At 36.9% G+C, this 15,249-nt stretch overlaps 1 protein-coding gene and 1 long non-coding RNA gene across 2 annotated transcripts; one reads left to right on the top strand and one right to left on the bottom strand.

Moving 5' to 3' along the window:
* Positions 1 to 5,212: 5,212 nt before the first annotated feature.
* On the bottom strand, positions 5,213 to 6,503 carry LOC134670416 (dynactin subunit 5). Its single transcript, XM_063528264.1, has 4 exons — positions 6,357 to 6,503; positions 6,091 to 6,278; positions 5,555 to 5,666; positions 5,213 to 5,420 (listed from the first exon to the last, which is right to left on the bottom strand). The coding sequence occupies exons 1-4, from the start codon at positions 6,402 to 6,404 to the stop codon at positions 5,220 to 5,222; spliced, it is 549 nt and encodes a 182-aa protein (XP_063384334.1). The 5' UTR covers positions 6,405 to 6,503; the 3' UTR covers positions 5,213 to 5,219.
* Positions 6,504 to 12,160: 5,657 nt separating this feature from the next.
* Positions 12,161 to 14,701, top strand: LOC134670425 (uncharacterized). The gene is made up of 3 exons (XR_010099058.1): positions 12,161 to 12,260; positions 12,853 to 12,940; positions 14,563 to 14,701. It is a non-coding gene; the product is annotated as an uncharacterized LOC134670425 (long non-coding RNA).
* The last annotated feature ends 548 nt before the right edge of the window (positions 14,702 to 15,249 follow it).

The following is a 15,249-nucleotide window of genomic DNA, read 5'->3' as shown; positions in this document are numbered from 1 at the left end:
AACTTATACAATAAATAAGTAGGTTCTACTAGAATGATCGGTTTTTTTATTTTAACTGTCATATGCGGCTGTTCTTCCAAACCGGTGATCATATTATACAGGGTGAAATTTAATTCACTGGCCAAATTGAAACAACCGAAAGAGCTCGAAAAAATATTAAACACGTGTTTTTTCTTTTAATACCGCTCAGTACATTTTTTTCGAAATAACTCATCATCAAGTTGTCCTAAAAACCTCGTACGTTATGGTGAACCGACAACTACCCACTACACTCGCTTTTATCTTATCAGTTAAGGTCATTGACACCCGCCCCTCCCGCTGTTTGCAATCGCGTCACCAATTATGAACCCTATTGCAGCGAGATTACCTACATAAGTTGCTAATTTTTCCTTTCATATTAACGGGCTTTTAATCTAAAATGTTATTTTTAATCTAAAATGTTATTTCTGACTAATGAATGATTATTAACAAAACGTCCGTGGCTTAAAAACAATGAGCAAAAACTAGGTCAGGAATCTTTGCATTCAGGCGTATTTAAAAAATTGAATCAACTTACGTACATTTGATTAACAATCGACGCAATTAACGAAAGTCCCACGAGATGGTACTCTTGGATTCAATCCTTGTCTGCGAAGGCGTGGAACGGATTCCATTTGTACACCACGTAAACACTCAACACTTAATAAATAACACACCGTACCACTTCGTAATATTCCCGGTTCGAAAACATTTTTTTTAACCTTAGTACGCGCGCGATGTTTTAAGGTTGGCGAGTGACGAGTGACTAATCATTTATGCTTACCGTTATGTTTACCGCTAGCGCGGAATGGTTTAGTTTAGACTACCCTCGAAATTGATAAACCTGCCTACCATCGCCAACACTGACGGGGTGGACTCTATTGCAACGATTATAAGGTTTAGTGAAGGTCAGATAAGGGTTTTGCTGATGTTGTTGTTAAAACCTACTATTAGGTTTGTTTACATTTGTGGTAATAGGGTGACCACGACTCGTGGAAAATATTTAAAAATCGAAAAATGAAAATAAAAAAAAGTGTACTCTTTTTTTTCGCTAAATAGGTTCCTTAAGTGTAACCTAGTGCCGGGAATGAATTTGGCCAGTGAATTAAATTTCACCCTGTATACCTATGTTAATATATTTATTTAGCCCACTTATTGTAGTAAAATATACTATACAGGGTGGCCCATTTAGATCGGCCAGTATGGGAAAATCTGATACTATAAGATATACACCGATCTCTTCTTAGGAATCATGTCATCGATTTTAGTAACACGAAAAACTGTATTCATACATTAAAAAAAATGTGTACTCAGCTCGGGAATCGAACCCCGAACGTTTTGAAAAATAAAACTAAGACTATTTCTATTTAGATATCCATTGTGTAGGTCTTAAGCAATAAATGTTACTATGAAACATGATGTCTGAAATTAATAAAATGCATTGTTTTCATATCCTTTAATTTAATTTAGTCAGTTTTCGAAGAGACCAGCATTTTTAGGGTTCCGTACCCAAAGGGTAAAACGGGACCCTATTACTAAGACTCTGCTGTCCGTCCGTCTGTCCATCCATCCGTCCGTCCGTCCGTCTGTCACCAGGCTGTATCTCAGGAACCGTGATAGCTAGACAGTTGAAATTTTCACAAATGATGTATTTCTGTTGCCGCTATTATAAGTAACAAGAAATACTAAAAACAGAATAAAATAAAGATTTAAGTAAGGGGCTCCCATACAACAAACGTGATTTTTGAGTAGTAAATATCAAATGGCATTCCGCAGCATTCCGCACAGGAGTAATCTAAGTAACGCCCACTGCGGGTTCAAACCTACAACGTCCTGATAGAAAGTCGTACATACGCTACATGTGACATTATCTTCAAAAATTATATAAACTAATGCGTTTTATGTTAAAACCAGAAGACACAAATTAATAATAGAAATGAAACCCAAAAAAAAAAACAAAAAGCTGTAATATCTCTAGGTGCGTACGACTGAGATTTGAACCCGCGGTCTCTGCTTTGAAAAGCAAACGCCTGTTACTGAGACCACGACGTGCCTTGACAATTGGCTCTAAATTCGGTTTCAGTTAGCTTTTGCTATGTGTCATTCGTCTTGATGAATCTGTTAAAAGAAATAGTTTGCAGTAAGTTGACCGAGAGGCATTTGACCAAATGGTTGAAGGGCAAAACGTGAGATAGATGTATGTGATGACAAGACTGTACTGCTTTCGATGATTGTCAAAACGCTTTACCTGAAATTAGCATGGCTATCTTTTATTCAATATTCGACCATACTTGTATGCTTTAAAGTCTATTTTTCCATATTGTTCAGATATATTTGACACGTTGACCGCTTAGATACCATTGGTTTTTTGACAGCTAAGGTATCAATGACTTGTTGTAAGTGTAGAAATTAATGAATAGCGACTGTTAACATATTTGTGACACGTTGAGCGCTCACAAGTAAATACTACCATGACAGTCAACAACTTTTTGACAGTTTAAACGTTTACCTCTCTTTGAGCACCTGGAGTGTATAGCGACTTCTGCTGCTGACTGTACAAATCTGAATGGCATTGTATAGTGACTTTTGTATTTTCATCAGGCAAACAAGGATTTACATTAAGAACAGTGGCATTTGATGAAGTGGTATTGCTGATGGTGATCAGAACGGAACTCCTCGACGACTTGTCTTTTTCTAATTGATTGTTAAGCAAGTTACCCCACTGGCAAAACAAGCAAGATTTTGAATTCGACTTCTACCTGAACCTGGACCCGGACGCGGACCCGGACTCGAGATCGCGAATTCGGACACGGACCCGTTTTCTATTTGGTTGGTGTAAATGGTGTTGGTGAATTTTTTGATTAATTCGGGCGAAAACTGGAAGGTTAGGTATCATAAAATGTTCATGAAGAGAAATTGTAAGAGATGGTATCATTACCAACAACTGTGGAAAATACTGTTTGGTTACTCTTTATTTAAAAATAGCAAAATCAAATTGCATGATTTCATTCGTTTTCTCCACTGTACACAGAATAAGTAATGATGTTACTATATATGTTCAGAATATTATTTGAATAAACTTAGGATAGGATACTTAGGATAGGAAATAAAATGTGTGTGTTTTATATCTTTAAACCCAATTACTAAGTAGACTGCACATACATTAAAGTCACATTAAAATTCCATTTTGCGAAATAGAGATTACAACATTTAACTTTGCAAAAGTAGATAATTGAAATATTTTAAAAGCAATAAAAATAGATTAGGTTAGATTCGAGCTACAATGACATTAGTTTGGGTTCAAGGCAAGGTTACAGGGCCTCAACAAGGGAAAAACGGGGGAGGGACTGTTGGCCTGGCTCAGTGAGCCAGAACTCACCCACTAATCCCTACTACTGCCGTAAGCAGGTAATGAATTCCCAATGTATTAAGTTTAGGTTTAATAAATTATAAATATATTTATTAATAACATAATAATATACAAATATGTATAATCATAAAGTAATAAATAAGTCTACAGCTATTAATAATGTCCGTAATCTGTATAATTCCAAAATACGGATCCCTCGGATGCGGATGCTGCTTACATAATCTCGTCTGTCAAGGTGTTTCGGCAGGAAAGGCCTTGGCAGACTTATAAATTCCTGAAATGAGGGTTCATACCTACCGAATAGAATTGGTTTCATGGTGGTATCAGATGGGTTAGTGTACGGTAACCGATGGTCATCTTGCTTATAATCTCGTCTGCCAAGGTGTTTCGGCAGGAAAAACCTTGGCAGACTTATATATTCCTAAAATGGGGGTTCGTACCTACTGACTGGAATTGGTTTCATGGTGGTATCAGATGGGTTAGTGTAGGGTAACCGATGGTCATCTTGCTTATAATCTCGTCTGCCAAGGTGTTTCGGCAGGAAAAACCTTGGCAGACTTATATATTCCTAAAATGGGGGTTCATACCTACCGACTGGAATTGGTTTCATGGCGGTATCAGATGGGTTAGTGTACGGTAACCGATGGTCATCTTGCTTATAATCTCGTCTGCCAAGGTGTTTCGGCAGGAAAAACCTTGGCAGACTTATATATTCCTAAAATGGGGGTTCGTACCTACTGACTGGAATTTGTTTCATGGTGGTATCAGATGGGTTAGTGTAGGGTAACCGATGCCGACCTTGCTTACATAATCTCGTCTGCCAAGGTGTTTCGGCAGGAATAGCCTTGGCAGACTTATATATTCCCGACATGAGGGTTCATACCTACCGACTGGAATTGGTTTCATGGTGGTATCAGATGGGTTAAATTAGGGGTCCCGTTGGCCACCTTTGAGAGCGTCTGCCAAGCACTTCCGGCTAAAAAACTACTGGCAGACTTCGCTTTTATGTGTCTACATGTAAATTTCTAACTGCTGCCATAATTATTATTTCGGTATCAGATGGGTTAAATCAGCCCCCTTTTTTCGCACCGGAAGTGGCCTTCTTTTTCGTACTTTCGGCAAGTTCCGCCGTGGCAGACTATCGAATTCGGACTTAGCATCACTTTTATGGTTTCCCATTGTGTATTTCATCGTGGTATCAAGTCGGTTAGAAAATTTGCGGCCGGCTCTTCTACTACACGCTTGGCAGGCGGGTTGGCGATCGCAGTCGAGTACACCGAATTTGAGGGACGCTGCTGCCCGTCCACTGGTGGTCTTGGACGTGGTTTAAGGACATACCCGGGTCCTGGACGTAGTTTAAGGACATACCCGGGTCCTTACACTAGTACTAGCACCCAAATGAAAAGAATGAGTTTTCCTGGTTCTTATTGACTGACAAATTGGTTTGACCAACTATAATTAATTGACCAGGTTCCCAAAATAACTTCATATAAATCAAAATATTCGAGTGGAAAAGAGGATTACGCTTATGCCTATTTTTGCTAAAAAAAAAGTCGCTATACTCAGGCACAGCCTCTTTGGGCACTTTGTCAATTGAAAAGGGCGGCAAATGTGAAAATGTAGGCGCGAAGGGTTGATCTCCCATAGAACATTTGAATTTTGCTCCTTTTTACTGACAAGTTGGGTCTGTTGGAATACAGTTATTTTATAAAATAAATTATAACATAACTTTGTTGAAGCAAATATAATTATTTATTTATATGTAATGATAATAAGTATAAAATAAACTATAAAATATTGGAATAAAATAACATTAGCAGCTTCTTTTTACTTAATTTACAGTAGTTGGTAGAAAATGTTGGTAGTAGCCTTTAGTGAACTCTGTCATCAGGTCAGGCATGGCTTCGGGTAAAGTGGTGACAAAACGGGCAGGGCTGCCGGAGTATCTAGCAAATGAGGGTACTACTGTCTCGGCAGGCAGCACGGAGTTGTCTTCAATCATACAGCAGTCTTTTAGGACACATCTCCTGCCCTGTAAAAAGATATGTGTGTAAAATATTGAATTGTGAGAAAAAACTTATACCTATTTGATACCCAGCTAATGGTATACTAAGTTAACAACACGCGCTGATTATTATTTTGCTGACCGCCATAGTTAGTACTTACTATAACAACATTTTTCCCGATGTACACATAAGATCCAACCACAGCAGCATTTACCACAGTGTTTTCCCCAACGTAAACATGGTCACCCATTTGAAGTGGGAAGAAGGCTACTCTGTAAAGTAAAAAAAAAAAATTATTTACTTTTCTCATACAAACATTAGTAAAAGACATTGACATGGTTTAAAAAATGGGTACAATGAGACATTATGTGTGTGCAATCTGTAGATGTCTAGTTGTTTGTCTAGATTGTGTCCAGACTTGTTGAATGTCCGTGATTTCCAGAACGCTAACCTAGGTGGACAACGAAGCTGGTAAAATAGTAAATCTAAAAATAGAGGGTAATGATAATTCAAGTTTTAGAAACAAGTAATAAGATCACAACTGCAGCAGTACCACAAACTAAAGATCTCTTAAATTATAATATTGTTTATCCCAACCCAACAGGTGTTATGTATCATTCTCAATCACGCAGAGACCAGATTGCGTTTTGGGATGCTGTACTGCTTTTATAGCATTTCATCCTAGTTTGTACTCACCCTTTACTAAACTTCTTAAAAGGTGGTCGTATAACAGACCCTTTACTGATGATGCAGAAACGCCCTGTCTTAACATTCGCCAGGTCGCCTCTTATGATTGCTTCGCTTTGAACGATAACTTTGCCATGTAGTATAATGTTTTGCGAGCCGCACAGCACTGTTTGTCTGCTCACTTTATTACCAGAAGCCTGCGAAAAATAGTTTTATGTTGAAACTGAACTTTATGAAAAAAGTAATTAAAAGTAATGCGAACTCTACAAGCTTACTGTTTCCACATATTCAGATTTATTGTAATAAATATCTTGAAGCTCCATTTTATAAGGTTTCTGTTAAATAAATCAAGTAAATTCCTAATTTAGTGAACAATTACTCATCAACCATCAACAAATACGAAACCAGTCAACTGTCAGTGTCAGGCAGGCTGTCAAAGTGACAACTAGCAATATCTGAGTTACTATTAAAACTGCTAGTATTATAAAGCGTGTAAAGTAAATTCTTCTAGAATTTAAAAATTTAAGTTTATATTTCAAAGGAGTTAATGTCGTAATTCGAGTTGAAGCCACGTAATCTATAATAATTTAGAGTATTATTTTATTATAGTTTTATATTCTATGGGGATTAACTAGATACTGGCAACTTTCGTAAAAAAAAATATCATGTCGTAGCCATTAACTTTAGTAGGTAATAAAAAAAAATATAAGTACAACATATTTTTTTGTCCTATTAATGGCATCCAATATTTTATTGAGCCGTGGTTGCCATCTATTTATACACTTTAGTCACTTTACTGTCTTGTTTGTTTTTATTATGATTGAACTATTAAATATATAATTATTTCTTTCCAAGGTATATGTAATAACATTTCTTATGAATTTAAAATATTTACAAAATTATTCAACGCTACTCAAAAACCTAGTACCCAAGTTAAAAAAAAAAGACTTGGCGCCAATGAAAAACTTTTTATAACGGTTGTGTAACTTGAATTAAAATTTAAAACTCTTCGTGCTAAAACTAATAAATAAATTAAATGGATAGGTATATTATTCGAGAGACACGGGCTGGAGCTGGTGAGATATTATATATTTTAGTCTGGAATCTACAATAAATAAAAACGAGAACGGATATCATTAGTAAAGTACAATATTTTTTTTTTCAGAATGTCTACAGGGAAATCAAATAATAGCTTTCCCAACGAGTATAGCAGGGAATAACATGATGTAAGTATTTTTTTAGGTTCCTTTTATGTAATGAGAGAGAATTTACATATTTCATTACCTAAATTATGTAGAGAAAGTAAGGTTGGCATGGCAAGTGAATGTCTAGACGACGTTCCTTTGCGAACGGTTGAGCCGTTTTTATTATTCATTTGCCAGTTTTTATTTTTTGTTCTAAAGTAGTCAAAAATCAGTTAGATATAAAAATAACACTCGTAACAAATTAATCGGTTTTTTAGACTATTACCTGCGCAGAATTTCATACAAGGTACTGCCTGATAGATAGAAATCGCTACACCTTATAAAATAAAGTCCCGCGCCGCGTCTGTCTCTTTGTATGTTTGTATGTTCACGATAAACTCAAAAACTACTGAACGGATTTTCATGCAGTTTTCACCTATCAATAGAGTGATTCTTGAGGAAGGTTTAGGTGTATAATTTGTTGACCCGTGCGAAGCCGGGGCGGGTCGCTAGTAAATACTAAAATTACATTATCACACAGAAGGCGCTACCTAATTTTGAAATATTCTTGTTAAAATCCAAAATTGTTCAATACTTACTAATTTAGTTAGGAACAATAAAGTTCCTCTACGCAGCTAGTTAAGCCGACACATCTGTTACCCTAATTTACATTCCTAAAAGCCCTAGGTGCCTAACGAAACCTACATTATACCAGATATGAGTTAATAATAAAGACAGACAATGCGTCATATTTATACGGAAGAAAACAAGTTGTTTTTCTCTTAATTAAACATTTTTTCAAGCGGTCGTAATTGTTTCGTTAGTCACCTATAAACAGAATTCATTTTAGTATAAGCTTTCAAAAACTGGCTAGCCTTTAATAACTAGCCACATACTAAAATGCATTCTATTTATAGGTGAATAGAATTCATTTTAGCTTAGGGTGGCCAGTTACTGGCGAATTACCCTAGTTGCCTTTTTAATGATATAGGAGGCAAAAGAAAGAGCAGCCTGATAGTAAGCAGTCACCGTCGCGCATAAACACCTGCCACACCAGAGGGGTTACAAGTGCGTTGTCGGAATTTAAGATAGAAATGCGGCCTTTTTCGGGTTCCGTACTTAAAAAGGAAAAAACGGAACCTTTATAGGATCACTCGTGCGTCTGCCTGTCTGTCTGCGTGTCTGTCCGACCATTCCGCACCCTTTATCTCAACTATTGAATATACAATTTTGAAAAAAATACACAGCATAGATCTTTACCTATAGATGACAGGAAAACCTATTAGAAATGTGCAGCATGTGTTAGTCGGACTTTTGTTAAAAATTGACTGTTGTAAGTATCCTTGGAACGTGAGTCTGACTCGCACTTGACCGGCGTTTTTAAAGTTTTGAAGGTGGTATCAGTCCGGAAATACCGCGGGCGACAGTTCATTCCACAGTTCACAGTCTATTATACAGGGTGTGGCTTGTAATAAGAGCAAAAAATTAAAATATACGCCCTTTAAGTAATGAGGAATTAAGTCCAAATAGTTTCAATTAATTAAAATGAAAAAATAATTTTCTGTTATTTTCTAACAAAATTAATCGTGCCCGCAATGTACTGCAGACGTTATGTGTCCAGTCGGAATACTTGACATTGACATTTACGATCGTTTTCAATAATATTGAAAATCCTATTAAATGTAATAATATCGCTTTTTAAACGTATGCAATTTTCAATTACTGTTCAGTACTTAATGTGGAAATCAACATTACTTAACAGTTTTCTTATCAAATAGGCCTAACGGACAAAAGGATGAAATGAGTAAAACGCTATAAAGCAACTTGAACTGTTTATTAAGCAGTTCCAACAAAAATTGTGCAATAAAATCACTGATAAATGATAATAATTATGCCAATCTAAATGAGATAACTTGCACTTTTAAAATTTTGTAAGGATGATTCTTTTTCACGACAACGACTACGAACGATGGTACAACCTGTTCTCCGTTTGACTCCGCTCCGACACGACATCAACATGTGCAATACTGGGTGGAGGTGGAGGGCCTTCTCAAAAATAACGAAGAATTTCACTGCTAATTCATCTGGCTGTACAACTGCGATCACAACCAAAATTACAGTTGGTGCAACCACAACCCACATTCGTAACTCTGATTTGACAATAAAGCTCGGTTTTCATTTACTGTTGTTTCGTTAACATATGGTATGTTTCATATTTCACGTGCATAATTGATTAGTTTACTAAATTAATATTATTATTTGTAAAGTTTGCTTTATTTTGATAAATTAGCAACTTGACGTACATTGTCATGTATGTTGTAAGAGAGAATAGATTAAACAATCTAATACATGGTTTAGGTTACTGTGGAGGTTTATTACAATATTTATGATATTTTGAAAGGCGACGTACCCCGGCAGAAAACAGTTGTAGAGTTGGACCAAAAAAAGTCTGCAGCGGATTTGATAGCCCACGCCACGCAGTGCAAGTGTCATTTATACGTCATAATTTCATAGAAGTTTGACGTTTAAAATAACACTTGCACTGCGGGGGCTATTAAATCCGCTGCAGACTATTCTTGGTCTGTCTTTAAACAAACTGTTTTTACGTATTCTGTCTTTATTATGAATACTTTTTATTTAAACCAAAACATAATTAATATCAAAGTTACAATAAAATGTATCCTAAAATTAAAACAACCTACAAAACTAAGGCCTTAAAATAGAAAATACAAATTGAAATTAAAAACTAAACTGGATAGATAGGTACCGTCTTTATTACCTGGCAATAATAGAAAGGGACACACTGATCCTGTTGTCGCTAGAGTCAGACCAAGAATTGTCTGCAGCGGATTTGACTGAAGTGTCATTTAAAACGTCAAACTTCTATGAAATTATGACGTATAAATGACACTTGCACTGCGTGAGCTATTAAATCCGCTGCAGACTTTTTTTGGTCCGACTCTATCTTTACCGTCTCGTTGCCCTTTACTTTAAACAAACTCTTTTGCATAACTCTTGTAAACTCGCTCACGCTTATGGCGGCTGTACACTCTCGGCAAGACACCCCGAGACAGGCCGAGAGCGAGTGTGTACAGTCAGTTCTCGTCTTGTCTCGGTCTTCCTTGTCTCGTCTCGTCGTTCTCCGATTGTCATGTGGTCGGCTTTTTCCGGCCGAGTCAAAGGGTCTCGCTGCTCTCGCGAGGACAGCGGGGCAGAGCATGTACACACTCATTGTTAAAACAGAAATTTGTGTAACTACCGGACCAAAACCTACGAACAAATTGGAGCTAGACATCACAAATGCAAATTACGTATGTTAAATATTATTATCGATAATTAACCGGTGTGTTTCTGTAAAGACGTTTTGGTGATCAGCCGTGCAGCCGTTAAAATGTGGTCCAACGAGACTGAATTGCAGTTTTTAAAATTTTACCAAATAGAGCCAGTCGTATGGAACCCCAAAAATTTGAAACATAAATATTTTTTATGATATAGGCCTAAATAATTATAGTAGCTAGCAGCACAGAGGGCAACGGTTTCTATGTCCATCGTGGCGGCCTCCGCGGTGTGAATGATTCAACGAGTGTGTACATGGTGTGCTCTCGTCGACAGCTTCTCGCCCGAGACTCTCGCGTGGGTATCAAATCCGCTGCAGACTATTCTTGGACTGACTCTAAGATCATTTTGGCCACCTGTCCAATGTGTATTTTGTCTCACATTTTGCTTAATGGCAGAGTGACACAAAATGACAAAAAATTGGACAGATGGAATACCACCCTTAGCTACGCCTATTGCTTCATGTAAATAATTACATCACATAGAAAAAATAATAAACAAAAACGTACAGTTACTGAGTTTATTAATCTTGAACAACTACATAACACAAGTACTTACATTTCACAACTAACAAATTAATAACAAACACTTTTCAGTTTCCATTCATAATCTGGCTGATAAATTGCTTTTTTGCTTTTTCGATAATACGATGTATCAGCAGTAGGTATCCTTATTCTTTCAAATGACTCTGTTATGAATCAGGTAGGTACTTTTTCTCCTCTAATACGACTTCTGTGACAGATCCATAGAATACACATAGTTCTGTTTTTGGTACTGGTGGTTGTCGAAATTGCAGACTATTATTTAGTATAACGCCACGCTGACTCGCATATCACCGCCTGCACGCTGGCTGAGGCTGCACCGCCGTCCGGACAGGCTCGTTGTCCCGCAAACGTGGCACTACGTTCAACGTTGACGATGACACTGTCAGTCTGCCTCCGATCGGGAAATCGTTTGCGATGCAACAGCTTGGTTTGAACTTCTTCTGGCTCCACCGTTCAGTCATGTAATTCCATCATAAACAAGATTGGATTACATAAATAATTGTTGTGCATTCGCTTGACAGTTGTCAATATTGACAAAGTTCAAAGCATTTTTCAAGTAGGTAGGTAATGAAGTTAAGTGTATTATGGAGGTTTTTATTACGAAAATAAATTATTTTAAAAACTATTTCCATTACATAGCAATAAAAAGTATTTCGAGTTTGTCAACAAAACATAACGTGTCATTGCATATTGAATGAGTTCTGACTTCCTAATAATAAGAGCTACTTTTCTCTGTATTCATTTTTAAAATAACTTGTACTAAAAGGCGCGTACCAAGACGTCCCGGTACCATGACATCTTACGACAGTTAAGCGACCGTAACGCAATGTTAAAATCCATTGCTTGCTAAACTTGACTTTAAATTTAAATTTCTCCTAAAATAAGAATTTTGAACCATCGGGACCACTTGGTGGTAACTTTGGGTACTCCAAGGAATCTCCAGTTTGATTTTTTGCTCTTATTACAGGCCACACCCTGTATACATGTCTCTGATAATATGTCACATTGTCCCAGCCCCGAGCAATTCTACACGCCATACGGCTCAGAATTCCAGAATGCGCGAGAGAACAGATATGGTCTGCCACAAAAGTCTTACGCTCCAACACCAACAAATGTAAGTGCATCACTTTTAAATTAAAAAAGGGGATAATTTACCGCTTTGGGCCAGATTCGGACTTGTGACCTTTGGGTTCATCCACATATATTATTACGTCACAGCAATAGGGGGAGGGGAGCTCATGCCAACTGTGACTGTATATATTAAAGACCTATCTCTTTCCTATGACAATGTGTGACAAGGGGGGAGAGGGATCTAAGAAATCGAATTTTTGTGATGTAGGTAATTAATCATCATCATCATATCAGCAAGAGGACGTCCACTGCTGGACATAGGGCCTACCCAAAAGAGTGTTACAATGGCCGGTCTTGCGCCACCCGCATTCAGCGGACTTCCGCGACCTTTACCAGGTCATGTCCACCTTGTGGGGGCCTCCACGGTACGTGGGGTTCCAGTACCTGGTCGCCACTCGAGAACCCGATGTAATTAATGGATGACCCCTTTTGGAACACCGGTCGTTAGCCGGAGACAACAAGATGGCCGTTATACAATCTTCTATTTGTTTTCTCTGAAAAATCGTCAAGTTATATGTGTAGTATACACAAGAAAGAATTAAAAATACAATAAGTAAATACTAAAATAATTTCAGATGATGCAAGGTCAGACTCAAATAATGTCTGGTATCGATCCTAACTACTTGGCAGCGTATTCAAGCTCCAACGCTCAATATACGGCAGGTAAGCTTAATGCCGGCTGTACATACTCGTCGAGAGCCTCTCGCCGAGTTTCGGTACGCTCCGACCCAAGAAGAAGGCGAAAAGAGACGAGTAAGAGCTAGACGAGAAGAGACCAGTATGGACGTTCTCGACCGGTATCGGAGTCTCTCGACGAGTGGGTACAGCCGGCATAATATTATTCGCTTTAACCCTTATCTTGGCATCGTAACACCCGTGATACATGGAACTTAAAAAAATCTAGCAAGTTCACTTTATTACCTAACAAAATAATTCTACCATCAATATGTCGAGCTACCCTCCTTACTTATAGAAAAAAATAATGGGCACGAGTGTCATTGTAAATTAATTAGTAATAATCAACATGGCGCCGCGGAAACAATAGATTTCGGTTCGTACAGGAAGTTTTGCATTTATTTCTTATGTTAGTATATATTTTTCCATAATCTACATTTTGATGTCTTTACTGGCTCTTAATGCATACATATTTACAATGCCTTTGAATTTAAAAACATTTAATACATAGAACCTTACATGAAACTGTTATGTATTATATTTGATACAGTGCCAAGAACTCAGAAATGTACATATCGAAAGGATTGTATTACATTTAATACATTGCCAAGTTATCGTCAAAATAGATTTACATGATTTTTTTATTTTTTTATTTTTGTGGGGTTACAAAACATGCTTCAATTATAGAATATTAGTTGTCGTATTATTTAGTTATTTAACTTTGATTTTTTTAAGAACTAGATGTTATTTAACTATATATTCGTACGCTGTAGCACTATTGCTACGCCGTAGCCCGTAGCACGGAAAAATATGTGTATGGCAAAAAATGGCCCCAAAGTAAAAAAAAAAATATTTTTTTTTACTTTTAATTATTTGTTTACTTTTCATATTTTACTCAACTTTTTGCTGACGACTTTTTTGAAACTTTACGGGATTAAATTTTCCGCCCATGTGATCAGGTATTCGTAGATATATTTTATATTTACAGGTTTAATAGTCATCTGATGCTTTAGATTGCGTTTAATTAGCAGTAAATGCTAATTTCTGTTGCATTACATGTTTTATTTTTATTAAAATCTACATTTTTCTTTTAAAAAGTAGGTAACTATTTTGTCGAGTTATTGGCACTGTATCAAATATGATACATACGATTTTCCGAAACTGGAAAATCCTGGATTTTTTTTCTTATTTTTTAATAGTCTAGTATGCTCAATAGGTGACAAAAAACTAAAAAAATGTTTATATTTAAGATATTTTGAGCCTTGCCAAGATAAGGGTTAAAAACTAAATTATCTACTACGTATATTTTGACTATATTAAAAATAAATTATTTTACACCATACAAGTAATAAAGCACCAAAAGATTAATAGAGAAACGTAGACAGCAGTTATTTATAGACACAATTTCTATTTTAAAACCCGTATCAATCTCACAGAAATCAATCTATAAAGAGTAGGTAATTTGATCGTGACGTCACATGCTAGAATTTCACATAAATTCTGAAACTGATTTGACTGTCAAATACCCTATGATCCACAACATTCCATGCTTCTAAATTCAAAACAGCTATCAGTGCTATCACCGTTACACAGAAAATGTAATTTCATAGGGCATCAACATATGCAAAGAGAGGTGCAAATGGAAAGGCAAATGCAATTCCGACCGGAGCCGGCGTTCGGAAGCGACTATCAGAATCGCAACTTGACTGGCGTCGAGAGGAATAAAAGTTTCGCACAAACTCGTTGCGGTAAGTACCCCTTAAGAAAAAGTAGGTATCGAAAGAAAATTAGAGTTAGACCAAGAAAAGTCTGCAACGATTTTGATAGCACACGCAGTGCAAGTGTTATTTTAAACGTCAAACTTCTATGAAATTATGACGTATTAAATAACACGTACTGCGTATGCTGCAGACCTAAATCGCTAGACTTTTCTTGGTCTAACTCTAGAACGACATTTCGTGAAATACCGTAAATCCATCCCAAGTATAATTCAGTTTCACATGTCTAATACGTAATTAAGTCTAAATACCAATGTTCTACACCGGATGTCTTCTCCGAGACCACGGGGACAACGCCGTCCTCGAAACGTCGGAGGTAAATCTTAAAACTTAAATACGTACTACGCGATTAAGTCCCGTTGTACAATTTAATAACGTGAAAAAAATCGTGAAAGTTCTAATCAGTGTAACCAATAATCTCTTATTGGGTTTGGGCTAGAGTTTCCACGCTGGCCCAATGCGGGTTGGGGACTTTACATACACCTTAGAATTTCTTCGCTATAGCTTGACCACCCCACC

Source organism: Cydia fagiglandana, chromosome 13 (assembly GCF_963556715.1).
Source record: "Cydia fagiglandana chromosome 13, ilCydFagi1.1, whole genome shotgun sequence".
NCBI lineage: Eukaryota > Metazoa > Arthropoda > Insecta > Lepidoptera > Tortricidae > Cydia > Cydia fagiglandana.
The sequence above is the reverse complement of the archived record's forward strand: the minus strand, read 5'-3'. Positions and strand labels throughout refer to the sequence as shown.